The 26,383-nt window shown below is 32.9% G+C and overlaps 12 protein-coding genes across 12 annotated transcripts; 6 read left to right on the forward strand and 6 right to left on the reverse strand.

Moving 5' to 3' along the window:
* The first annotated feature begins 1,529 nt into the window (after positions 1–1,529).
* BX664DRAFT_321462 (uncharacterized protein) lies at positions 1,530–2,112 on the forward strand. Its single transcript, XM_051543302.1, has one exon. It carries the CDS (start codon positions 1,628–1,630, stop codon positions 1,883–1,885), a length of 258 nt encoding a protein of 85 aa, XP_051405090.1. The 5' UTR covers positions 1,530–1,627; the 3' UTR covers positions 1,886–2,112.
* On the reverse strand, positions 2,097–4,789 carry BX664DRAFT_289632 (Dbl homology domain-containing protein). Its single transcript, XM_051541847.1, has 9 exons — positions 4,478–4,789; positions 4,393–4,407; positions 4,159–4,319; positions 3,672–4,019; positions 3,397–3,612; positions 2,985–3,266; positions 2,651–2,929; positions 2,422–2,583; positions 2,097–2,356 (listed from the first exon to the last, which is right to left on the reverse strand). The coding sequence occupies exons 1-9, from the start codon at positions 4,704–4,706 to the stop codon at positions 2,129–2,131; spliced, it is 1,920 nt and encodes a 639-aa protein (XP_051405091.1). The 5' UTR covers positions 4,707–4,789; the 3' UTR covers positions 2,097–2,128.
* A 950-nt stretch (positions 4,790–5,739) lies between these two features.
* BX664DRAFT_289636 (CDP-alcohol phosphatidyltransferase-domain-containing protein) lies at positions 5,740–7,404 on the forward strand. Its single transcript, XM_051541848.1, has 4 exons — positions 5,740–5,917; positions 5,995–6,437; positions 6,510–6,960; positions 7,035–7,404. The coding sequence occupies exons 1-4, from the start codon at positions 5,745–5,747 to the stop codon at positions 7,267–7,269; spliced, it is 1,302 nt and encodes a 433-aa protein (XP_051405092.1). The 5' UTR covers positions 5,740–5,744; the 3' UTR covers positions 7,270–7,404.
* A 559-nt stretch (positions 7,405–7,963) lies between these two features.
* BX664DRAFT_244375 (uncharacterized protein) lies at positions 7,964–9,043 on the reverse strand (the record flags this gene model as incomplete). Its single annotated transcript, XM_051540244.1, has 2 exons — positions 7,964–8,148; positions 8,701–9,043. Coding segments are annotated over 2 exons (528 nt in total), but the record flags the coding sequence as incomplete, so codon positions are not given.
* A 2,113-nt stretch (positions 9,044–11,156) lies between these two features.
* On the forward strand, positions 11,157–11,914 carry BX664DRAFT_321501 (ribosomal protein L31e-domain-containing protein). Its single transcript, XM_051543303.1, has 4 exons — positions 11,157–11,200; positions 11,379–11,473; positions 11,536–11,774; positions 11,835–11,914. The coding sequence occupies exons 2-4, from the start codon at positions 11,379–11,381 to the stop codon at positions 11,864–11,866; spliced, it is 366 nt and encodes a 121-aa protein (XP_051405094.1). The 5' UTR covers positions 11,157–11,200; the 3' UTR covers positions 11,867–11,914.
* A 221-nt stretch (positions 11,915–12,135) lies between these two features.
* Positions 12,136–13,181, forward strand: BX664DRAFT_382050 (uncharacterized protein). Its single transcript, XM_051549013.1, has 2 exons — positions 12,136–12,317; positions 12,407–13,181. The coding sequence occupies exons 1-2, from the start codon at positions 12,190–12,192 to the stop codon at positions 13,101–13,103; spliced, it is 825 nt and encodes a 274-aa protein (XP_051405095.1). The 5' UTR covers positions 12,136–12,189; the 3' UTR covers positions 13,104–13,181.
* A 368-nt stretch (positions 13,182–13,549) lies between these two features.
* Positions 13,550–16,437, reverse strand: BX664DRAFT_254725 (Urb2/Npa2 family-domain-containing protein; the record flags this gene model as incomplete). Its single annotated transcript, XM_051540384.1, has 8 exons — positions 13,550–14,236; positions 14,327–14,457; positions 14,558–14,995; positions 15,075–15,298; positions 15,371–15,550; positions 15,612–15,754; positions 15,856–16,298; positions 16,374–16,437. 8 exons carry the CDS (start codon positions 16,435–16,437, stop codon positions 13,550–13,552), a joined length of 2,310 nt encoding a protein of 769 aa, XP_051405096.1.
* A 2,819-nt stretch (positions 16,438–19,256) lies between these two features.
* BX664DRAFT_255993 (uncharacterized protein) lies at positions 19,257–19,442 on the reverse strand (the record flags this gene model as incomplete). The annotated part of the gene is made up of 1 exon (XM_051540445.1): positions 19,257–19,442. One exon carries the CDS (start codon positions 19,440–19,442, stop codon positions 19,257–19,259), a length of 186 nt encoding a protein of 61 aa, XP_051405097.1.
* A 426-nt stretch (positions 19,443–19,868) lies between these two features.
* Positions 19,869–21,073, forward strand: BX664DRAFT_253684 (Phosphotyrosyl phosphate activator protein-domain-containing protein; the record flags this gene model as incomplete). Its single annotated transcript, XM_051540322.1, has 5 exons — positions 19,869–19,976; positions 20,033–20,169; positions 20,273–20,344; positions 20,400–20,524; positions 20,592–21,073. Coding segments are annotated over 5 exons (924 nt in total), but the record flags the coding sequence as incomplete, so codon positions are not given.
* A 216-nt stretch (positions 21,074–21,289) lies between these two features.
* Positions 21,290–21,819, reverse strand: BX664DRAFT_321507 (30S ribosomal protein S17). The gene is made up of 2 exons (XM_051543304.1): positions 21,686–21,819; positions 21,290–21,599 (listed from the first exon to the last, which is right to left on the reverse strand). The coding sequence occupies exons 1-2, from the start codon at positions 21,782–21,784 to the stop codon at positions 21,453–21,455; spliced, it is 246 nt and encodes an 81-aa protein (XP_051405099.1). The 5' UTR covers positions 21,785–21,819; the 3' UTR covers positions 21,290–21,452.
* A 126-nt stretch (positions 21,820–21,945) lies between these two features.
* BX664DRAFT_321508 (uncharacterized protein) lies at positions 21,946–22,562 on the forward strand. The gene is made up of 4 exons (XM_051543305.1): positions 21,946–22,054; positions 22,130–22,187; positions 22,258–22,337; positions 22,446–22,562. The coding sequence occupies exons 1-4, from the start codon at positions 21,974–21,976 to the stop codon at positions 22,536–22,538; spliced, it is 312 nt and encodes a 103-aa protein (XP_051405100.1). The 5' UTR covers positions 21,946–21,973; the 3' UTR covers positions 22,539–22,562.
* Positions 22,544–26,315, reverse strand: BX664DRAFT_289653 (glycosyl hydrolases family 31-domain-containing protein). Its single transcript, XM_051541849.1, has 7 exons — positions 25,488–26,315; positions 25,158–25,391; positions 24,686–25,081; positions 24,255–24,605; positions 23,602–24,183; positions 23,347–23,535; positions 22,544–23,236 (listed from the first exon to the last, which is right to left on the reverse strand). Exons 1-7 carry the CDS (start codon positions 26,256–26,258, stop codon positions 22,880–22,882), a joined length of 2,880 nt encoding a protein of 959 aa, XP_051405101.1. The 5' UTR covers positions 26,259–26,315; the 3' UTR covers positions 22,544–22,879.
* Positions 26,316–26,383: the final 68 nt, after the last annotated feature.

The raw sequence follows: 26,383 nt of genomic DNA on the forward strand, positions 1-26,383 counted from the left end.
ATATCATATTCTAAAATCACTATAGATTTTTTTTTTTTGCGATAATAATCAATGTATTATCATCATCATTTGTCAGAGAGTGTCTTTACAAAAAGGGAGAGAGAATATTGACATAAAAGGAAGGTGGTAAGACTTATTGACAACTTCTTGCAGTGCTACAAACAAAAAAGGGGAATTTCCAAAGCATTATTCACACCCCGTTCCATCGACTCCTTCTATATTAGGTGTCAGCCAATAGTATGATACCGATGAATGATTTAGTTCTCTCATTCGATCAAAGAGAAACTCAACGAATCCAAGAAGATCATCATCATGGGATCGGATGACCTTTTTTTTTTTTTTTGACCATCCTTTCAAGATCGGGGAACATGGGTACATTCATCTCTATAAAATAAAAAAATCATCCCGTTCCGGAAAATCAATTCTTTTATGACACGTTGTCAAAAAAAAAAAAAAATAAATTTTAAAAAAATGGAGACATTATTGGATGAGTACAACAAAAAAGAAAGATTCACGTTTTTTTTTTTTTATGAACAACCCTCAATTGTTTAATGTCACACTAACTCCTTTATGATGATGATGATGATTTTATTATGTCTTTTGTTCATAAAAGTTTGTATCACCTTTCAAAAAAACTAATCTACCGGGATCTTAATATCATTTGATGAAAAAAGAATAGATTCATGCTATAAAGATTAAATGAACAAAGTAGTATGTAGGAATGATGGATATCGTGCGTGTGATCATGCTGTGCAATCATTCTATCTTTTGGGGGTACGTCAAAAACAAGTCCGATGAAGTGCTACTTTTTTTTTTTGATTGAAGCAAATAAGAAAAAAAAAAAAAAAAAGAGAGAGAGAGCGTTACCAAATATGGTATTGTCAATAAAAAAGAGTTGCTTACAACATTGGAAATACTCCGAAAGTGTTGATTGGTATTCCCCTTTTTTTTTTTACAGAAAAAAAAAAAATCAAGGAAAGGCTTGGGGGGTCGACTCGGTATTTTTTTTTTTAAACTATTCGTTTTCAATTATTGGGTAATTTATCTTCATTCATTGGCAACTCTTTTTTTTCTTTTTTTTTTTTTCTTTAAAGAATTGAATCATCATCTAAAGTTTGAAATTTATAAAGAAATAAATTGTCATCCTTAGAAAAAAAAATAGAAAGTCTTCAAAAAAAAAAAGAGAAGATTTAAAAAGGAACAAGTAAAAAAAAAAAAAAAAAAAAAAAAAGAAAAATGACTCTTGGTGTGGCGCATCATACGATGGATGGCTGTCAAAAAGTAACCCTAGATTGGGGGGTGAGAGAAAAGAATTTTGTACGACATTTGACCCATCAAATGTTGTTAAGATGCCGCCTGCCCAAATTTTCCCTCCTCCCCCCCCCCCCACTTTTTTTTTTTTTTTTTGCCCACGTTGACAAACAACAACAAAAAAGACGCATGCCGAGCGGCATCTAAAATAAAAAAAAACAGATATAAACCCTTTTCCCCTTTTTTCCCTGTCTTTCTTCTTTCTCTTTACTTTTTTTTTCTTTTTTTTTTTTACTTATACAAACCATGACTATTACTACTACGATGATGATCAATCACCATACACATTCTAGTTTCTGTCCTAAATGTGGTGTTGATGTCTCACAATTCTCTCATGAAAGCCATTGTCCTCATGCATAAATGTCCTTTTTGTCAATCTACTCTCCTTGTCTTTCTCTATCGATCGATCGAATTTTTTTTTTATTTTGTCATTCTCTATTTTTTATTATTATTATTATTATGCTGGTCCATCCAATCATTTCTTCTTCTCTCTATAGAAGGTTTATATTTATACAATTTATATATCTCAACATCCATTTTGTACATGATCATCTATATTTTTTTTTTGTTATGATACTTTCTCCTTTCCCTTCTTCTTTTGGTATATACCCTTAGCTAAACATCTCCTCTCCATTCTCTCACTTTTTTTTTTTATGAAAGTTTTCTGTTTTCTTTTTTATTCCTTTTTATGTTAATAAAAAAGCTGGCCACAAACAGATCTGATATCTATTTTTTTTAAATGCTGTGAATATATGTTTCAAATCAATCTTTATTTTTTTTTTTTTAAAAAAAAAAGGGTCTACTAATACTATACTATCTACTGTCTTTTTATTACATTGGTTGAATCACCGCAGGTTGCCATTGACTGTGTAATCTTATCCACCCATAAACGCCGACTATTTTCGTTTGGTGTGACCAAAGTGATGGGGACCTCCATACGATATTGGAAAGCGATGATGTAAAGATGATGTCGTTCTTTATTTGTTTTCTTATTGTTTTCTTCCATATCATGAATTGCAAATGTCAGGGCATACAAAGGAATCCACTATTTCCGCAAATAATAATCGTTAATCTTTCTTTCTTTCTTTTTTTTTTTTTTTCCTTCTTTACCTTTCTAAAAGGTCGATAATATTCCAAAGCATCTTGTACCTTGATCTTTGTAAATAAAATCAAATGATCAAATAAAAAGACATGAATTTCACCTCCGGTTGGTAATAATTGCATTCTACCTTGATGAATCAATCGACGATGAGGTGAATTCAATTCTAGATTCTATCAAAACAAGATCACATGACGTCTATTCAGTAACCATACTTGTACATAAACAATATCTTCTTACCAGAACAGGTCGTACAGATGATTTGGAATAAACCAGACGTTCCGAGATTTGTTTCAATTCAAATTGATGACCAACTTGATCAATTTGCTGATCCAACCGTAATAGTAATTGTTGAAGGATCTCCACAGCACGTGTCAAACAACCATGGTCAGGGTGCTCTAAAGCTGTTGATTGTAGAATACTAGTCAGTAACAAAGGATAGCGGGCTAATCTTGTCGTGATTTTCGTTAAATATCCATTCAAATCCAATCGATTTGCTTCAGGTTGTTGTTCTATTTCCTATATAATAATAAAATTGAATTCCATACTAAAGAATCTTTTTTTTTTTTTTTACCTTGATAAATTGAACAAAGTGAGGATTGCGTTTCTTTTCCAAAGTCAAATAGAATTGACCAATCATTTGATGGGTCCCATAAATAATCAATGGCTCGAATTGTGTCAAGTGAGTCAAGAACACGTCGCCCACGTGGCAAATAAGATGATCGCTTTGTCTATCCACAAGTGCTTCCATCAATCTTGTATTGGTGAGTAAAACATCTTGCCAATTCCAAAACACATGCTTCACAATAGATGGTTGAACTATCTCTGTTGATGATAATAATGGTTCAATCCAAGCCTAAAAAAAATATCGTGTGAGTTTTTTTTTTCTTCTTCTTTTCTTTTTAAGGAGGCAATCTCTACCCCCTTATTTTTTGCTGAGCCAAATATAATAATAATAATAAAAAAAAAAAACTTGTGATATTTACCTTTTTGATATATCGGAGATGATCCACAAAGTCTATTTCAGTTTGAATAAGTTCATAAATAGCTTCTTGTCGATGTCTTTCCATAGCACACGTCTTGTATACTAACGTCCGAGGTACTGAATGGATCCATAAATAATGTTTTTGTTGACGTAACATATCCTTTTTGGTTTCTATTGAGGATGATCTACAATTGGAGTTGATCTTGGAGACATGGATCTAAAAAAAAAAAAAAAAAGTGGTAAAGAAAACGAAAAAAGACAGTGTTTGGCGCTTACAGTTTTATTGGGACAGTAATAACTGTAACAAGGTCGGTCACGTGTACATAAAGGAGCGTAACATTTTGTCAGTGGGGTATAGACACTTTGATAAAGCTCTATCAAGAAAATCAAATAAGAAAGAATAAATTCGTCTTTGTATTCTATCCTTGTTTTTTTACCTGATAGTATAGATACTTTCTGTCGTTGTTGTTGATTGGAAGATAAAGTAGGTAGACGATAAAAGATATCCCAAGTATCGGAAACAAGATCCAGTGGAGGTCCATTCATTTGTATTAGAGGCAAACTACCAGCATAATCTAAAGCTATATCACGATCATTTATTCCCAATATTTCCAATAATTGATTCTAAATTGCATTATACACCATAAAAAAAAAGGTAATAAAAAGAGAAACGAAAAAAAGTAAATGGTAAGCGGAAAATCAAATTTGAAAAAAAAGGCCCTGACCGAAACACATGCATATGGTAACCAAAAAAAAAACTTACGACTATTTCAGAACCGGCCCAAATAGAAGAATATGGTTGATCATCACTGTATTGATATAATTCATTCAAGACCATAGATTGATAACAAGTATGAGATAAGGTTGTTGCAAAAGACATAGTAAGGTATTGATAGTAATCACTCAAAAAGTCATCATCATGATCTAATAATACATAGGAATAATCGTTATTGCTGTGAATGAAGTGAATTGCCAAATTTGTTTCCTATTTACTTACTAGATCGATACCGTACTGCACAAAATAATAATAATAATAATAAGCGTCATGTTGTATCATCTTTTTTTTTTTTTTTTTTTTTTACCTGATATTTTTCGTTTTGCATGCTTCACACTATTTTGACGATTTTTCTTTCGAGGATCATGTGTATTAGCTGATATACTGGATTTTCTTACTGGAGGATCTATTCTTTTAGGTTGATAAGAAGGAAGACTTTGTTGCCGAATAGGTAATAGTTGTTGTTGATAACTTTTTTTAATACAGTCTGGTATATGATCTCCAATAACCAAGTTATTTGTAAAACATGAAGCCATTGTATTTTTTTTTTCTTTTTTTGGGGGGAGGATAGTGTCTAAAGTAACAAAAAGGAAAGGAAAGGAGGAAAGGATAAAAGATGGAAATAAAAAAAAAAGTAATTAAACTATTGTAGATAAACCATCAACTCCGCATACTTTGTTTTAAATTAAATTAAAAAAAAAACGTCATCTTTTTTATTTGATTGATTCTAATTCTTCTTGAAGGTCATCTTTCTATCATAATGATTCAAATTAGAATGATAAGATAATGGAATATCCTATTCATTCTCATTCAATGATTATATATATATATATTCATCATTTCATCAAGACTTGAAGAAAAGACTGGAAAAGGAAAAAGGCACAAGTAATATTAAAAATGATGTCATGTATACCCTATTTCTTTTCTGCAATCAAGTAGAAAAAAAAAACGTGTTGATATACATCATTTTTTCTAGTTAATTTTTCTTTTATTAAAAGAATACTAGTCTCTTTTCGGGAAATACCTGATCCAAAAATATGGTTCACTACGTTTACCTTTTGATTATTTTTTTTTTTTTTGGGGGGGGAGGTGGCGTTCATTTGATAGTGAACATTTCCATTAGTTTGGAAATAAACTTTTTAATAATACAAGTACTTTGCGTGGCGAGTGAACTTTAAATTTCATTTCATTTTCCCCACAAATGATTTCATATGAAAACAAGTTTTATAAAAGGGATTCTTTTCTTTTTTTTCCAATTTTCATTACATTCATACTTTATTTAGAAGTCTCTTATATATTGAACAAATCAAGTCATATAGAAAGATGTATTATTTTTGTATGATCACATACAAATAGAATGACTTTTATCTTAAGAAGGAGGTTCAACCATATGATGATGTGTTTAGAATAAAAGAGATGAATGTTTAAAGAAAAATAGTTAATCAGGTCAACATAAGTAAATAGATTAGGAACAAATTGCTCAGGGGTCAAAGCGGAGTGTCAAGCCAGATGGAATGAAGTAAAAGAAAAAAAATTTTTTTTTTCTTTTGCCTTTTTTCTACAACTATAGTTCAATGTCGATAGCTGCTCAACTTCGACAATACTTAGATACCGATTTCCCTAGTCAAGAACGACTTGAATATTTACGTTATTATAAATATGCAGCTGTGGATAAATCATATATTACCAAATATTTTTTAAGACATTATTGGAACTGGGCAATAGAATGGTTTCCTTTATGGATGGCGTAAGTTATTTTTTTTCTCTTTTATCTATTTTTTTTTAATATATATATATATATATATATATATATATATTTGCTAGTCCCAACTTGATTACGTTGATTGGTCTCTTCTTCATGATGTTCAATGTTTTACTCGTCTATATCTATGCACCTGACTTGGATGGAATGAATGCACCATCATGGATCTATTTATCATTTGCGATTGGACTTTGGTTGTACTCGACTTTTGATAATGTAGATGGAAAACAAGCTAGGCGGACAGGAACATCGAGTCCTTTGGGTGAATTATTTGATCATGGATGTGATGCTTTGAATACGACTTATGTGGCTATTCTACAAATCGTGGCACTTGGACTAGGTCAATCACATTTGGCTGTGATTCTCTTTATTACAACCATGATTGGATTTTATCTTTCTACTGCTGAAGAATATTATACTGGTGTTCTCTATCTTGGTATTGTCAACGGTCCTACTGAAGGTATTTTACTTACATGTGCTGCTTTCTTATGGTCTTGGTTATATGGTAATATGTTCACAAAATAAAAAAAAAAAAGAATAGGGACATTGACTACTTTTTTTTTTTTTTTTTATAAAGGTGCATCTTCTTGGCATATACCATTGGATACAATCCCTAGCGCATCATGGTTAACTCATTGGTTACCAGCACGTACAACAGGAGCAGAAATATTTGTTTGGGGAACTGTATTCTTCTTTGTAGTGACGCATTGTACGATGGTGTTTCATTCTATGTATGTGGCATGTCAAAAAAAAGGATTACATATTGGTCAAGCAGCTAGTGAATCAATTCTACCTATCGCAGTGTTTGGGATGGCTCAGTATTATTGGTGTATGTCTCCTTATTCAATTCTCTTGTCAAATGAACATTTCTTTTTATTTACTCTTGCCAATGGAACTTTGTTTGGTTTAATGGCTTCTTCTATCATTTTGGCTCATTTGACTTGTGCTCGTTTTCCTAATCTATTGATCATGATAAGTCCTGTGATTATGATGGCAGTTTTGGTCAATGCTCCTGCCATGATTGGTCTGTAAGTTAACTTTTTTTTTTATGCACCAAACAAACTCACTCTTTTTTTTTTTTTTTTATTATTATTATGAATAGTCAACTTATATCTGGACGATTGGAACTTGTATTATTATGGACGGAACTTGTGGCATATGTGATTATCTATGGTGCTTGGGTAATATTGGTGATTGATGGCTTTTGTAGGTACCTTGGTATCCGATGTCTTGTGATCAGTCGTACCAAAACATTGGATCCATCTCAACAAGATGAAATCATCAATGCAGAAGAACAAGGTATTCCAGTGGATTCATCTCAATATCGTACTTTTTAATTAGTTAGCATTAGATAGTTAATGTTTTAGAATTATTTTTATTTTATTTATACCATTTCTATTTCTTTTTTTTTCATGGATGACATTTGTATTATAATAGTAAATAATAATAATAATAGTAATAATAAAAAAACGCTCTTTTCTTTTAGATATATATAATGATCTTATGTAAGTAAACAAAAAACATAAAGACATATCGTTCTATTTACAAACTGTTGGTTCTTTTTTTTATTAAAAAGATTGTCTTTTTTTTGGAGGGTATTATAAACTAAATGTATGATTTGACTAAAAATTGAAGAATGGATATATAAATGATATGAATTATTATAGTGCATAAACTAACAGGAAAATAAAAAAAAAGGTCAAAAATAAAAACATGAAGAAAAATATAAATCACTAGATGAGAATAATAATAAAATAAAAAGCATAAAGAAAATCAAACAATAGAATATATATGAAAAAAAACCAATAAAAAGAAAAAAGACATGTAAAGAAAAAAAAAAGGATGAGTTAGGGTATCAAAGGGTGTGACACATAAAGAGAAAAGTAAGGCGGGAGATCAAAAAAAAAAAAAAAAGATGGTAGAAAGAGTGAAGACAATAATTTTTTTTTTCCTTCTTCTTTTTCAACATTGAAAACCATTCATAGTTGACCACGTATCTTGTTTCCGTTCAGTACCTGATTGTTGCTGTTGTTGTCGTAAATGTGTCTTTTGATGTTGACTAAGATTATCACTTCTGGAGAACGTCTTATTGCAATTGGGAAACGTACAAGCAAATGGTCTTTCCAAGGTGTGAATCCTCATATGTCGTTTCATATGTTCCAATCTTTTGAAGCGTCTTTGGCATTGATAAATAGGACAGATATGATTCTTGATTTCTGTTGATGATTGTGTTGATTGAACTGTTGATAGAATACTATTACTACGATGGCGACGATCGGTTTGACTACTGGTACTACTACTACTACAAGTACTATTACTACTGCTACTACTACTACTTGGGCGTGGTTCTTTGGATGAAGATTGACCAGGAAAAGAGGTAGGTGAAGGAAAGGTGGATGATACACTATGCGAACTGGAATAAGGTGAAGCTAATGTTTCTTGTGATTGTTGATAGTTAGATATGATTCCTTGATTGGATGATTGGTTTGTGGTTTGATCATGATGAATGTCGATATATCCATGATGTTTATCTTCATTATTATTCAACATTGGACCTTGGTACGTTGGGATGGTATCATCATTAGTTGTGGTAGTTGAATAACCTGGATTCATGTCGAATGGTCGCATATATTGTCGATGATCCTATTCATATATATATAATTTTAGTTAAATTTATATTTATACTTTTTGTTTATTTTTTTTTTTAAATTTTTGTTTATATTTATTTATTTATTTATTTATTACCTCCATTGAATAAACAGACTGACGATGATCATAAATACCATAGGGGTTCATTCTTGTTGGATCAAAATCGGGCATGCACATATTTTGTTGCCGTTGTTTCTGTTCATCATCATTTTGAGGTGATTTTTGTTTCTTTGATGATTTAGTTGTAGAAGGTCGTCGATGCTGTTGAAGTTTTTTTGTATGAGTTCGATAATGAGCGTGAAAGTTGTCAGAACGGCTAAAACATTTCCCACAGCCTTGAAATGGACAAGTATGAGGTCTTTCACCAGTATGGACCAACATGTGCCTTTTCAAATGTTCATATCGCTTGAAACTCCATCCACAATAAGCATACTTGCAAACATGTTTATGTTGAGTATTGGGACCAGGTTGACCAATTCGAGAACGTCGGGATTTCTGTTGTTTTTGTTGTTGTTGTGTCACACCAGAAGCAGATTTTTGCATAATAGAAGCATCACCATTCGCCATTGTAAATGGATCCATGGATGCATTGAGAAAAGTATAATCAGTATTGTTGTCATTCATGGAAGATTGATTCATGTCCGATAGTGATAGATTTGAGCATGTTGAACTGCGTCTATATTCATCTTGAAGCATGTGATGAGGAAGTATGATATTACCACTCCCAAAACCAAAAGGACCCACATCCACAGAATATTTTCGTTGATATTTCATATTATCCAATAACATAGATGATGGTGATACTACAGGTGTCAAAGGAGGTGATACTACGTTTTGTTGTTGTTGTTGTTGTTGTTGTTGTTGATAGATGCCAGTTTGAAAAGGTAAACGTGCTTGATATTGTTGTTGATGATCCATATATGATCCAGTTGATTCTTGTTCAATTAATGATGGTAACACGGAAATACTTGGTAATTTTTCGGAAAGTAAAGGTGCAGATGATTGATCAAAAGTATGATCCATATATGATAGAAGCTTTAAAGAGGAAGAAAAGAAAAGAAAAAGAAAGAGAAAAATTCCCTCAAGATTACATTATAAATGCATGATTTTTAAACCCCGGAATACAAAGTCTAAAAAAGACAAAAAAATTCCTCGTTAATGGTGCATTGCCCCTTACAAATCCATACTCTTATTCTTTCCCCTTCTTTATCATGTATAATGAAAATTAAAGAGGAGGTATGTAAAAAAAAAGGAACTCCTATTTCAAGCAGTAAGACACTCCACTAGAAACTCGAGTAAAAAAAAAAAAAAAAAAAAAGGATTTCGAGTTCGATCTCTCTTTTTCCATTTTTATAATTTTCCCCCTTTTTTTTTTCCTTCTAAACACTCAAAAGATTTCATTTTACAATATGACCTAAACAGGTATTCATACTATATAGTCATCATACGCGTAACGTTATAATTTATCATTATACTATCCGAGCCATGACTACCAAAAAAAAAAAAGAGAAGAATGAACAAATTAAGATAATTTTTTTTTTAAAAAAAAGAACAATGATGATTGAGTATACCTATATGGACTAATCATCATCGAATAAAAACTTAGTTAACAACACTGCCAACAACAACAATAGACCCTGTTACCAGTGCTTCCCCATCGACGATCTGAAAATTAATCTCGATTGAAAACCTTAAAAGAGGGGATATACCATGTCAAAACACGCATCATAAAAGAAAAAAAAAATCAACATGATAGCACGTTCTGAAAGAAAAAAAAAAGAAAGTCATTTTAAAAAGGAGGGTTACTCGTGTTTAACCAACATGCGCACATACAATGTATCATCCTCCTTGTCTTTTTTTAGATTTCTCCATTTTCATCTCAGTTGAACTATGTTACTCCTTTGATAAATTTTTTTTTATTCTATCACCACAAATCATTTTCTTCAACAAAAGTTTTTTTTTTTGTCAAACATCAATAAGCTGTTTCAATAAAAGAAATGATCCGTAATCAGTAGAATAATAATATCATCTCAAGTCTTATAATGAAGGTGATTAAGAAATATGGATGATCAACGATAAAAAAAAAAAAAAAGGAAAGAGGAGAATAGGTGAACGTTCGGTGATCACAAAAAAAAAAAAAAGGGTTTATCAAGTTGAACTCCAGGTTGATTCATCTGATGCATTCCATTATCATATTAATCTAATGAGATATTCTAGTTCTAAAAAGAGGAGCATGGTTGAAGACGTGAATAGACAAGTTTTTTTTTTTCAAAAAGAAGAAAGGCAATGGATACCATAATGAATACTTGTTATGATAAGAGATGATAATGTATTTTATTTATTATATTACTATAATCAAAGATCATCATTCATGCATAATCATCATTGTCGTATGATAGAGAAAATAATAATAATAAAAAAAAAAAAACAGATGAAGTGGATGCTCATATTCATATTCTTTTGCATGAAACTATCACACAACTGAAAGTTAGTCTAAAAAAGGCAATGGCCGGTAAGCGGAGCTTATGGAAAGAAGAGGGGGGGGGATTTTTTCCTGGAGAGACTTCCCTCATCAGTCCATTTTCTTCTTTCTCTCTTCATATCCATTTGATTTTAACAGTAAGTAGCTATCATTAGTTTTAGATCGAAACGAATAGAACGATTGACTTTTTTACTTGGAATGGATATATAAATGGACGATTGGATGAATTAGACGGATGGATGGATGGATGGATGGATGACCATGATGAATGAGAATGAATGGGGAAAATGAATTAATGTCATTATTTTTATATAGATGGCCAAGGATCAAAAGACCACCAAGCGCTCCACCCTCGCTGATGTCGTTACTCGTGAATACACCATTCACATGCACAAGCGTGTCTTTGGCCGGTATGAAAACATAACGATTGATAATGAATACGACCTAATAACTTTTATTATTATTATATTAGTGCTTTGAGAAAGCGTGTTCCTCATGCTGTCAAGGCTGTCAAGGAATTTGCTCAAAAGGCTATGGGTACCTCTGATGTCCGTCTCGATCCTGCTTTGAACAAGGCTTTGTGGGCTCGTGGTGTTAAGCACATTGATCACCGTATCCGTGTTCGTATTGCTCGTAAGCGTAACGATGATGAAGACGCCAAGGAAAAGCTCTACTCCTATGTTACCTACGTTCCTGTTGCTTCCTTCAAGGGTAAAAAGAATAAAAATGAATATTGGATATGGGTTAGGGAACTCAATTTTTTTTTTTTAGGTCTTGAAACCACTGTTGTCGATGACGAATAGATTTAACTCTTAGGATATTCAATAAAATATGTTTCTTTTTTCCCTTTATGAATGGTTGTTTTTTTTCCTCAACGATATTGTACTTTTCTTTTTTTTTCTTTCTTTTTTTTAATGCCTTTTTATTAATATGCATGTAGGTTTACAAACTTTGTCTTATTTTTGTGCAAATTTGGACAAACCGTTGGAGTCTCTCTTTTTGAAACTCCTTCCCGATCAAACTTTTTTTTTTTTCCCATCTTTATCGTTTTTTTTTTTTTTCTTCCTTGTCTTTTTCCTTTATTACATTATCTTTTTTCTTCTAGTATTTAGTACTTAAGATAATAATGTCAATACCTGTTCAACAAAATAGACCTTATTCAGTACAAACTCTAGCGAAACTGTATGGGTTCGATCTGGTATCAGCTTTATCTTCTTCAGCAATGGTATCACCGTTTATCACTGTGGTTGACAGGTAAGGAAAAAAAGATAGAAGACTTTTTTTTTTCTGTCAAAAGCGTATCTATGGTTTCTAACTTATTATTCGTATCTTGACGGGTTTAGAGCTATTATTGAAAATATGAATGGCAAACGATCACTAGGACCAGGTTTAGTGTATGGAGCAAAAATGGTGTTGACACGACCACAACGATTTATGAGTTCACGACCATTCCATCTTGTACTTGGACTTTATTTCAGTACTTACGCCACAGCTAACATTGTCGACACTACTGCAGAATACTATGGTATGGATCCCTCCAAGACATCAATGATCAAGTTTATTGCCACGACGGCCGTCAACATGTCAGTATGCATGTACAAGGATCGTTCGTTCACACGTATGTTTGGCACAGTGGCTACAAGGTCTTTCCCCGTTCTTTCATATCTCTTATTTGCCATGCGTGATTCCTTAACTGTGGCGGCTAGTTTCAATGCACCTGTCCTTCTCTCCTCTTGGCTCCAACAGACCGACGGTTATTGGAAACGTAATCCTAGTACTTCTGCCGTGGTTTCTCAATTAACTTGTCCTTCCTTGGTTCAATTCATCAGTACACCTTTACATCTATTGGCCCTGGATCTCTACAATCGTCCTGCCATTTCTGTCCATCAACGCGCTACATTGATCCGTGCTGAATATTTAAAAAGTGCTGTCGCTCGTATTGGTCGTATTGGTCCTGCTTTTGGCTTTGGTGGTATTGGAAATACAATGGTGCGCAATAAACGATCCTTTATTTGGCAGCGTCAAGATCTCTCACTGTAGTATAGAATTTGTATATATATATTTGTATATATTTATTTATTATTAGATATGATTAGTTAGATGGTCATTGCCATCATGGATGACCTTTTCTTTTTTCTTTTTTTTTTTTTTAGTATAGTTCGTAATTTATGAGAGTCTGATGAAGTTAATAATAAAAAGTAATAATACCTTTATTTATTCTATCCGTTTTTGCTTATGCATGATTCTCAAAGTAAATAGATGATAAAGCGGAACTGCAGGGGGGAAAGGTCTTTTATTGATACATTTTGAGTATCATGGGACAAGTGTGATTGAATGCTACTTTTTTTTTTATTTACTTTTTTTATTGTATGATGCAGTTATGGGTTTAAATAAAAAAATAAAAATAAAAATAGGAGAAATGAAGAGTAAATAAAAAAGAAATACACAACTAAACTAATTCAAAGATCTATCTATTTATCTATGTTCTATTGACCAGAATATTTGTAATTGGCATTCCAGTTGTTGTAGAATGATTTGAAAATAGCTTGTCCCGTAGAGTTCAATCCTGACATGATCATCGATCGATCCGAGGTGGTGCACATATTCAGTAATTCATACCATCCAAATGACAGCGCTGTTTTGAGGGCAGGAAGAGTGATGTTCATCACAGGATCGGATTGTATGGTGAAATAGTTCAATAAGATGTAAGGCATGTGTTTTGAGATATTAAGGTATACATAGTCATTTTTCTTGGATCCTGTTGATTTGGTTGCCAGCTGGGTAATGACTCGTGCGTACTGTTCAGCTGCCAAGTTTCCTAAAGGTGCATGAGAAGCCAATAATCCTGTCGAAGATCCTGACGATATCGTTGATGATTCTTTCGCTTTTCGTTTCCTGATTGAATTCTTTGTTTGAGTGATCAAAGAGACTTGTGCTGACTTGAAACATAGTAACAAAGATTGTAATAGTGCCACAAATGGTCCCATCGTATCAGAGAGACCATCCCGATGAAGACGTGCAAGGTTGCCCAAAATATGACATATTTTTTCAAATAACAAATGAGCCAGTTTATCATCGACTTGAGGTGCCAAAAAAGATATCGTGTTTGGATGGATGACTTGTTGTAAGCAGAGAAGGATAAGTGACACGTCATAACATTGATATCCGTATGCCTACAGCGAGACAAAAAAAAAAAAAAAAAAAAAAGAGAGTAAGGAAAGGTATTAATTATTTATGGTTATATTTTTGTATGATCCACTTACATTGTCGTTGGTCAAATGTACTAACAAGTCCAATGTTTTATCCAAAAATTCAATATTTGTTGTATTTCCAATAAGAGATGCCAATTTCAGTATAAATGACGGAAGTGTAGGACGTAACCGCTGCTTTTGAGCTAAAATTCATAAATAGGTAATATATAAAGGTATGTCATTGTGAGTGAAGATACAATCTAGCAAATACAAGAAAAAGAATATATATATTATTTCTCTTACCTTCAGTACCGTGAGCAAAAAGCATATATGCCAGAGATAAGAATATATGGTGTGATTTCCTGCTTTCATCATTTTTGGCTGGTATTTCCAATGTATTCATTTGTTCCACAAAACTGGTGATAAGTAAGGAGAATTGATCGTTATTAAGACTTTGTATCCATTTTGAGAACAGATTGCCAATAGATTCAGTAGCATTTGTGTTCTTTGCTTCATACACTAGACCATATACCACCCATACCACAGAAAGAACTTGCTTTGTACTATCACATTGATCATCTCGAGAAAGTGTAGTACAAACAGCACCTACAAAGGAAGTTGTCATGTCCAGTACATCTTTGAATGCTTCAGTTGTTCTAGATCCAAGACAAGATCTCAACAGTGATACCATAGGAGAAATCAATCCTACCATTGTTTCAGATAGTTCAGTAGCATCCACACCTACCATCAAAAAAAAAAAAAAGAGTTAAACTCTACCCTTTCCGTCTATATATATATATATATATATATATATACTAACCTTGGTTATGTGATTTCAATATACCAGCATAATCTTGTACTACCCTGACACCATGGAATAACTGTGCTAATTCAGAATAGGATATAGTGGTAGGATTTCCGTTTTTGCTTAGAGTAAGATCGATACGTTGCTTGTATTTGTCAAGTTTCTTATTGATAAAATTGGATAACATGGTGACCTTTGGAATCGTACCAAGAATATCAGATTCTTCCATATTTTCGTGTCTATGTAAAAAAAAAAAAAAAAGAATATAACAGTTTAGTATCAATTGTGAATCATAACTGACCATTTCGTACTTTTTCTTGTAGTTTGGAAGTGATTTGACTAAAGCATCCATAAAGCTAAGAGTCCACAGGAAAGAGAAAGGTAGTTTTTTATGCACATCCATTGTTCTAATTCTGTCTTGAAGGGTATCACGAACGAAGTCAACTGTGCCAGAATCAGAGTTTTTACCACTAGCCATTGCCAACATTGTACTATAAATTATATAGATCAGTCAATCTAATGTCTGTGCATTGTATTGTGTTTTGAGGTTACCTTTCCACTTTTTGGTCTATGGATTTTGTCACCTGTATCCAAGCGTGTATATCATATTTCAATGGATTTGTCACATCATCATCAACAGAGATTTTGGTATCAAGAACATGCACCCACCATTGAAGAATAGAAGGACTTGAGCCCTAAATAGAATTGAAAAATAAAATAAATTAGTAAACAATAAACTTGATGCTTTTTTTTTGAATTTGAAATTTGAAGAGGAAAAAAAAAAAAGTAAACTTACCAGAACACTATTACCAGCAACATTCATGAATCTTAAATAAAGGCTTCGGCATGCAAGAGATCCATGAATACGAGACTGAAGACTAGCTTTTTCACAAGATAAAAGCCAAGCATCAACTAGGAAGGACATCATAAGAACATATGACCGCTCTTGCTTGCGGAAATATTCAATAGGGAATAGTAAGAGTAAATTCATGAGACGACAAACTGAATCAACAGAAGATTGGTATGTTTGTTGTTCATCGCTATCCATTCTTTCTGTCAATGATAAAGTCAACGTAGTTCCAATTTCAGCCCATTTTTCTTTGTTGATAATAAACGGCACAGAGAGATCAATTTGCTTGATTTCTTTTACGATCATATTGGTGATTCCATTGTCATCAGTCACGGCCATGTCTTGAAATAAGTGAATGACATTACCCAATAACATAGAGATGATTTGGTCTAAATTTCAGAAATCAATATCAAAAGTCAATATTATTTAATACCGGTAAGGAATAAAAAAAAAATCATATTTACCATGGAAGCATGTAGTTTCATAAAAGTGAGCAGATCGAAGTAACACAGAATTGACAGTTTGCATAGTGAAGTTTGATGAAATAGTCTGTGATGGTTGTTGATGAATATTAGAGAGTAGAACCAAGGAAGTCAATGAACGAGCCGTTTCCACGTGGCCTTGAACAGCATGACTAAAATATACAAAGAAGTAATAAAACAAGAAAGAAAAGTAAGTATAATCGTACAGCGTTGTCAATGCAAATCTATTCAAATGTACATACCAAACTGGCACGAACCATTCATCCGTAATGAGTTTCCATAATGCTAATTTCACCTTGTTTACATCACTTAAAGACACCAACTGTCCATCCCATGTAGTATATTGCCATTGATCATCATTACCATCTAGTACCAGTTCAAGGACTACTGAGACCAAATCGAAATTTTGACCAGAGGATGCTGCCTTGTTTTCACTGAGCGTTGAAAAGTAAACATGTTGGAATAAAGCATTTGCCTATAGTAAACAACAAAGAAAAATCAATATCATGTACTTTTTTCTCCTTTCTTTCTATTTTTATCTTAAAGACTTACACAATATACCATAAATATTCTAGATGATTGAGTTTCACCATCATTTTCTAATTTGAAGAGAGACTTGAGTTCGGAAATCAACCAGTTCCTTGAATTTGATGATAGATTTAACCAATATGCATCGTAAAAAGCATTAGACAGAGCGAAATGTGTTTGAAGAGCGGGTAATACACTTTGTCCTATATCCATAGTGTCACACAAGCTTGGTTTCACATAAGAGTTAAAAAGATCAATAGATACTCTTTCAAATGCCTGCCGCTGATGTTGGCCAAGTCGAAGAGATTTGATGAATTCCACAAAAAATGTTGTGATGAGTAATGATGTTGGTTTGGTGTTCGAATAATGAGATCGTTGAGCTAGTTTTGCTTTCTTCAATTTCGGCTGCAACTCTGAATCCTTGATAGCTGATGCTTGCATATTCAAATTGTTTTTCAAAGATTTGGTAAATCGTTCGAATATAGCCAATGTCTGAGGTACAGGAACGTGTTTCCCAATCGTAGAGGAAAACCTAAAATGAGAGAACAAAGGTGACAAAAGCAAAATTTCGTTTAATATATTTTTTTTTTTTGTTTCGTTTTGCAGGACTTACTCTTGTAAAAAGGATTTGCTGAATAAAGGTTTTCTTAGTACTGAATAGATATCTTGACAATCAGAGTGGCTAATAGCATTTAAAAGTTCATCTATAAAGACATCGAGTTGTCGAGAGGCTGCGTATGTCTTCAAGACCATGCGACCAAGAGACAAACAAGAAAATTCGGCATGTTCCAAGGGCTATCAAAACGAATGTTACCAAGGTTAGATTCGTTTCTTTTTTTACCTATTTGATTTTTTTTATTTTTTTTCTTCTTACTTGCAACAAGGTTGGCCATATCGATCCCATACGTGATTCAATTAAACTAATATCAATTTGAAGAAGGAAGTTGATGATATCCAAAACAAGGAGTTGATCACATTCTAATATAGAACATTTTTTTTAAAGAGAAAAAAAAGAGTTAAGAGATATTGATAAATAACAATTATGATGATATTCTTTTACCTTGCTTGTTTTTCAAATATTCGATACTTTCAGAAGCTAAGCTATTCAAATACTCGTATTGCGTTTTTGAAATGTCATCATTTCTTGCAGTAAAGACGTTCCATGTCAAGACTTGTTCTAGTAATTGAGCTTCCGTTTTCAAAAATGTATCCATAGATTTGATCTTTGCTTTTTCTGCAATGTCATAAGATTGTATAAAAAATCCAAATTCCACCAGTCGATGTACATCTTGAGTTGGAGCCATAATGGTATTTCGTTTCCCTCGATAATTTTTGATGAATTGAGATAATAAAGTAGGTAAGACATCCAATGCTAATAAAATAATAATAATAATAAAAATAATAGGTCATCAATATAAGTTCCATCAACAATATATATATATTATAGTTCTCTATTTACCATCCTTTAAAGTATCGATATTGTCTGATCCAATCACCATATCAGTCAATTCTTCAAATACCTTGGATACGTAACTTGCATTTTTGATGTTGATATTATTATTAGTAGATTCCTTCAACACAGATGTATATTCCATGATAGTATCCGTATGGAATAAAACGTGACAAAGCATATCCGTAAAATGTTGAGCCACCACCAGATACTTTTCATCCTTCATCAATAACAATTGTCGTCGGACGTGTAAACCCATATGCATCAGTTTGGAAATCACCATCGTAGCCACCTAATAATAATAATAATAATAATAATAATAATAGCAATCAATTAGTTATGACTTTTTCTTTTCTTGAACTTTGTTTACCTTTTTCTGGTTACCGGCTTGGACTAATTGATCAGTATAGCGTATAAGGATCATTCGAAATAATTCTATCAAGGATTTCAAGGTTGTTACTTCATCTTTTGGTTCTTCCTTTTGTTGTTGTACGCGTTGAATTTGATATGAGCATGCTGTCAATATATTTTCCACCAGTGTTGTCATTTGTTCCAAAGTAGGGTGATAAGAAGGTCGAAAAACGTCAGACATCAAGAGTTGAACACAAGAACAAATGTCTCGAACTAATGTGAAGCGAAGATTGTTGTCATCCTTATATGTCGTATAGATATGATTCAAAACTGTAGATACTGTAGCAATCAAAGGTACACGAATGATAGGTAACGCGGTAGGTTTCATGGTCGTAGGCTGTATGTTATTGTAATGTTGTAATAGATCAACCAATAATTGCCAATAGAGTTTTTCAAATATAGGTGAATCTAACAAACTAAAAAATAATAATAAAGTATTAGTTCAGGATCTATATAGATCTATTGTAGTATTTATTTTACTTTTTTGTATTGGGTTTGGAAGCTAAAGCAAAGCAGAGCCAATCAAATAAAAAGTCGTCCTTGTTGGGAAAAAAAATCTTATCATTATTCCAAGCATCTATTGCTATATTGATCCTTTCTTTGGTATTCAAGCCAGATCCCTTCAATGCCTTGGCGATCTTCTCCGAAGACCAATCTGTCATTTTCGGTTTGGAAAGAAAGTAACAACGAAAAAAAAAAGTTTTTTTTTTTTTTTTCTTCGAAGTAGAATCGTTTCAATCTCCGTTTTTTTTCCAAATGACAGGAGAACGCAGTTCTTTTTTTTCTTTTTTTTTTCTTTCGTTTCTTTATCTTTTCGTTATATATATATTATACCATCATGTCGTATCAAGTACCAGTAAAACGTATTATTACAAAGGAACATTTAGATGACTTTCTGAGCTCTCAAGCCTATAACGAATACATTGATTATATTCTAAGACTCAATGAAGCAGTCAAGAACACAAAGATCAACACTGAAGTTTACGTATCAAAGGTAAAAACAACAATCATTTATTTCAAATACATATATATGTATATATTTACCTTTTATATATATATATATATAGACTGTTCAAAGTATACTTGATGTTCTATCTACATTATCTAATTTGGTGGATACTATACCTCCAACTGAAAACTCAAAATCACGTTTTGGAAACCCAGCATTTCGAGACTTTTATGATAAAGTTCAAAAAGTAAGTTGAATAAATAAAGATGTTTAATAGTTTTACTCATTGATCATTATGAATAGGATTTCGATCAATTGTTTCAAGGTATCATTCCTACTGATGCTTTGAAAGAAGTATCTGTCTACTTTACTGAAAGCTTTGGTAATCGTAGACGTATTGACTATGGTACAGGTCACGAAGCAAATTTTATGGCATGGCTGTAAGTGTGATTACTTTTATAAATGAAATCGATTGTTAAATGAAAAACTTCCTTTTTTAATACCAATATATATATATAATCCTTTTTTTTTTTTTTTTTGTAGGCTCTGCCTGGAAAAGATTGGTGTATTGACAATAAAGGATGATCAAGCAGTAGTATTACGTATATTTGTATCGTAAGTGGATGAAAGAATATCGTAAAAGTAGATACTGATATATTTGTTGATATAGATATATTTCTCTTATGCGAAAGTTACAATTCGAATATTGGCTTGAACCAGCTGGATCACACGGTGTGTGGGGTTTGGATGATTATCATTTCCTACCATTTTTATTTGGCGCTTCGCAACTCTTTGGTAAGTTTGGAAAATAAAGATGAATTTGTATGCGCTAACTCTCTTCTTTATATGTATATATATATAGATCACAAATACATCAAACCTAAATCAATTCATGATCATGAAGTGGTGGATGAATTTTCCAAGGATTATATGTATTTGGCCTGTATCAAATTTATTAACACAGTCAAGACCACGGCATCATTACGATGGCATTCACCAATGTTGGACGATATCTCAGCATGTAGAGTATGGAGTAAGGTGAATCAAGGAATGATTAAGATGTACAAGGCTGAAGTGCTTGGAAAATTACCTATCATGCAACACTTTATGTTTGGTTCTCTTATTCATTTCGAAGGTGGAATAGAACAAGCGACCACTATGCATGATGATTGTGGTCATGTACATAATAAGACTGCTGTGGTTGGTGATGGTAACAAGGAAGATGTATTTGCTCTTGGTCAAGAATATCCTGATTGTTGTGGTATCCCTGTTCCTAGTGCCATAGCTGCTGCTGGATTGAAAAATCGTGACAAGATGACAGCAAGACCTATTCCTTTTGATTAGCATGTATTTTTTTTTTTTTTTTTTTTTTGATTGAATAAAAATTGTACAATTATCCTTTTTCTTTTACTTTAAGTTTGATTCTTGTTTTATAACATATTGTTCTTACAGATGTTGTGAAGACAAGGGGGTGCATGTGATATACAATTTATACAAGATAATACGATGGTATGTCGGTTCAACAGGTGTTCAAAACAGAATGGAATCAAAACTGTGTCAGTTTATTCAATATATGATGTTGTAACAGTAATAATAAAACAAAAATGGCATTCATAATAATAATGATAATGATAATAATAATAATAAAAAAAATGATATATGTACATAAAGCTATTTTTTGTTTGTTTGAATTTTCTATCTAGTTAAGTCCTCTATATAATATCTAGGCTTTGCTGCTTCGAACGATTTCGGCCACAGTGAATTTCTTGTGCTTGCTTAATGGTCGACAGGCTTCGATACGAACAACATCACCTAATCCACATAGTTGATTTTCGTCATGAGCGAGATAGTTTTTGTGTGTTTTCATGGTCTACATGTCAATAAAGATAACATTATGTCAATATGTCACCAAAAAAAAAATAAAGTGGATTCATTATAAAGTTTAATGGTGATTACCTTTAACACAACAGGATGTAACTTTTGTCGAATAACTTTGACCTTGACAGTCTTTTGCATAGCATTGCTAACTACCATTCCTACAAAGTTTTGACGCATATTGGTAATTGTTATTGTTGACGAAAAAAAAAAAAAAAAAAAGTAAAGAAGGGGAAGAAGTGTTTTTTTTTGTCTAGGTTTGAATTCTTGTGCTTGTGACTTTGGAAGAGAGCCAAAACATATAACTGGATTTGAAAATTCACATTTTCATCTCTTTCTCTCTCTCATACACAGCATTCACATACTATTATGAAACCAACATTATTAGTGTTATCAAAAGCTCCTGCTGTTCCTCGTTTCTTCAAAGATAATCATATGTCTTTGAACCATGTAAGTTCATAAAAATAAATAGATCATTGCCTTCACTCACCATTATTTTTTTCTTTCTTTTTTAATCTCGGTTAGTTTTTACTTCGAGGCCAAGTGATCTCCTTATATCGCAAGTTCATGAGATGTACAAAAGGTAGGAATAGGATTCATATCTCTCCCATGTTTTGAACTAAAAAAAAAAAAAAAAATTCCAATTTGAATAGGCATGAATAAAAACGATGCTACTGAACTACGACAGTGGATAAGGACCGATTTTGAACGATATCGACATGAACATGACTTGGTAATGAAGAAATGAATTCAAATTGATGGATTTAAAATAAGGAAAAAAAAAATAGGGTTTTGCGTTTTTTTTTTTTTTTTTTTCTAACATATATTTTAATTTATATAGGATAAAATCAAGAACTTGATTACTGCAGGGCAACATCAAATGCATACTTTACAAGGTTCGGTATCTATGGCTCAAACTGGTCGTCATCAATAATCCTGTTTTTTTTTTTTTTTTTTTGTTACTATTCCCCCTTTTTTTTTCCCTGTTATCTTTTGTTACATTAGATCCCTATAGACTGTATATTATTCATCTTCCATTACTTCATATATATATATTACAATTCACTCATTTTGAACTACATCGTAATAAACAGATTCTTTATCAAATAATGTTGCATTTGTCTAAATTGTCGTATTTACACAGTGTAATAAAATAATCAATCATAGGATCATCACTCTAAAAAGATCATCACAATAAAATAATAATAATAAAAGTCAAATCAATCATCTTATTTGTTTAGAATACTGAGTGACACAAAATCAACTGCTAGATCACTATTCTATTTTGATCGACCATGCACAGTCAATCACAGAGGCTCCAGGATCACGAATGGACAAAGAAGACTTGGTATCATTATATTCAAAAGCCAAATCTTGATACTGATCATTCTTGTCATTGGCCAATCGAACATGTACAGGCTTCTTCTTGAGACCAAGGATTTGGATACGTTCAATTCGCAATTGTTTCATCGAGTCAGCAAAAGAGACAGCAGCAGAACTTGTAGGATCATCGTGTAAAGAAATGCAATTCAAAGTACCACGGTTATATCTGAATTCAGTGTATGCATAGCTACCTTGTTGGAAAGCATAAGTTTCACCATCATCGAGATACAAAGTGCCTTGTGCGTTGGACTACAATTAAAAAAAAAAAGTACATATATAAAGATGACAGTCAGATTTCTTCATGGTTATTTTCCAATATCGATCACATTTTATCTTATACTTGACTCTTCCCTTCCTACCTTTCTATCAAGTGCAATGACTAACGTAAATGGATCCAACTTCATGGCTGATGAACTACGGCGAACACGTTCACGACGAGGGACAATAAAACCACCACGATAATAAGCTGGAATCTTTTCAAGAGGGGCATCTACTGGTTTCCATCCTGAATGCAATATACGTTCATGTGATTCTAAATCATACCAAGGCTACAAATAAGAGAAATGAGTAAGACAATATCCTTTTTTTTTTTTTTTTTTTTTGTAATAAATTACCTGATCACCAGCAAAATAAACATCAGTTGTAGTAGCACCTTCCTTTGTGATAGGTTTCACCATGATAGCTTCACCAAGCATAAATTGATCTTCAGTTGTATATAGATTTTCATCTTGAGGGAATTCCATAAACATAGGACGCATCATAGGTGTACCAGTCTTGTAAGTATCATAGAATAAGGTGTACCAATAAGGAAGAAGCGCATAACGTTGACGAAGGGCAGCACGTGTCATGGTTCGATAAGGTTCATCCACCAAATAAGGTTCACGGCGTTTGGTGTCGATATGAGCATGTCCACGGAAGAAAGGTTGAAAAACACCAGTTTGATACCAACGTACAAGTAATTCAGGAGATGGATTACCAAAGAAACCTGGAATATCAGCTCCTGAAAAAGGAATGCCACCCATACCATTTGTCAATACCATAGGATTTGAATAAGTAAGCGCATCCCAGTTAGCCATATTATCACCAGTCCATACAGGTCCATATCGTTGAGCTCCAGAATAAAAGCCACGAGCTAATACAAAAGGTCTTTTTTGAATATCTGTTCTTTCACGTACACCATCAGTTGTTGCTCCATGCTATTGTCCAAAAAAAAAAAAAAAAGATTAACATCAAAAGAATATTAAAAACGTAATGTTTGTTCACTTACCGATAATAGACTATACAAATTATGTAGTACGCGATGTTCCCAGTTATCATGGTGAATCATTTCTTTTTGCATTGTAATTTCAGGTCCATTGAATACAGAAGGTTCATTCATATCGTTCCAGAGGTATACATTTTCGCGAGTACCAGTAAACTTGTCAAAAGAGAACTGCTTCTTCCACCATTCACGAGTATCCGGATTAAAGAAATCCACCCAGGATGATTGTCCAGGCCAGCACCAAGCTTCATAGTCATTGCCATTTGGTTGTTGAACAAAGTGTTTTTCCTTAATAGCTTCATCACAGATACGATAATTATGAGCACGTTTGATATGTGGATCCACGATCACAACCAACTAGAAAGGAAAAAAAAAAAAAGGATTAAGTTAATTCACAAAATACTATTTTAATATATATATATATATATATTATTTACCTGTCGGCCATTGTGATCGAGTTGTTTTTCCATTTCAATTGGATTGGGGAATTTGGGTTGATCCCAAGTAAAATACTTTTTATCGTCAGTATATTCAATATCCAACCAAATCACATCATATGGGAAATCGTTTTCGTCAAATTTGGCATCCACTTCCAATACATCTTTTTCGTTGATATAATTCCATCGACATTGATGGTAACCGATAGCAAACATTTGAGGCATAGCAGGAGCACCAGTCAATCCGGTATATTGACGAAGAACATCTTTTGTAGTAGGACCAAAGAAGACAAAAAGATCAAGTACACCGGCTTCTGAGATCCAATGGGTTTGTGTCGTTGTATCATCACCATCAACACTCTTTTTTCCAAAGTCCAAAATCTTGTGAATTGCGTTCTATAAAATGAAACGTTAGTTGAGTTTTTCTTTTTTTTCTTTTCGTCATTTTTTCTTCTCTGTTTCCTCTTGTTACCTTGTGATCTGATTTTTCTTTAGTGATATCTATCCAAGTTTCAGAAGGGTTCATCCAAAATATACCAGCGGAAATATCTTTACGATGAGCGATCATAAAAGGCACAGCACCATAAAGAGAAGTAGGACTATCTAGAGCATATTCAAAGACATCCAAATTGTAAAGCCTGTATGGTTCAGTATATGCATTGTCACCACCTCTTGTTTCCTTGAGTGATAAAGATGAAGCATGTTCCTAAAAACATAACCAATATCAATAATTACCTCATGAGTATCTTTTTTTTTTTTTGACGCTCATATGGTCTTTTTTTTTTAATGATATGAAACCTACCGGAATACCATATACATGAGAAAAACCATTGAAAGATATATCAAGAGCAATAGATTCAGGGCCATTTGGTTTAGGATCAGTCCATGATTTGAATGTTTCTTCCCATAAGGTGCTTTCCAATTCATGTTCTTGTTCTTCCAATACACCTTCCGAGTTTGTTTGCGTAACCATTCTTGGAGTGTGGGTATCCTTGGTACGTAAATGTTCAAAATTGAAAAAACCACGATCGTTCAAGGTGATGACAGGTGCATCATTGACCAAAAATTCCATCTTGAAAGGAGAGGGAGAGATGATAAGTTTACGTGTATCATCCAAAGTGACGGTGACGAGTCCGGTGTCGGTATTCTTGTCCATATGTTTCGGTTGTAGAGGAGTAGGATCCTGTTGTAAGGTATATCTGGCATGGTCATCATATCGAGGTCGAAGAGGAGACTTTTCGTTGATGCGAACGCGTGCTGTATTGTCTTGTAGTAAAGTCACATCCAATGTAAATATAACCTTTGTATCCATATTTTCAATGTCTGCTTGTACATGACTCTTATCAGTTTTGTCAGTATGGAGCTGAATAGAGTCTGGAATAACATTGTAAGGAGACCGGAAGTCATTGCCTTGCGATAGTACATCATCAGCGTATGCTCGATTACGTTTGCAAAAACCAGATTGAGAGCAAGTCTTGAAATCTTCTCTTTTCATGGCGGAAATAGCAATTCCACATAGCAGGAAAACCACCAAGCCTAGAGCAAATCTATAGCTCAATAGTTTTGATGGCATGAGGAATCAAAAATATGAATTTATAAAAGGGTCAAATACAAGTAAAAGAACTAAAAGAGAAAAAAAAGAAAAAGAAACAGAAAAAGAAAGGACCATGGAAATGTTGGTTAGTTTTTGAACTTGGA

This window comes from Halteromyces radiatus (genome assembly GCF_025201355.1).
Source record: "Halteromyces radiatus strain CBS 162.75 chromosome Unknown BX664scaffold_1, whole genome shotgun sequence".
Lineage (NCBI taxonomy): Eukaryota > Fungi > Mucoromycota > Mucoromycetes > Mucorales > Cunninghamellaceae > Halteromyces > Halteromyces radiatus.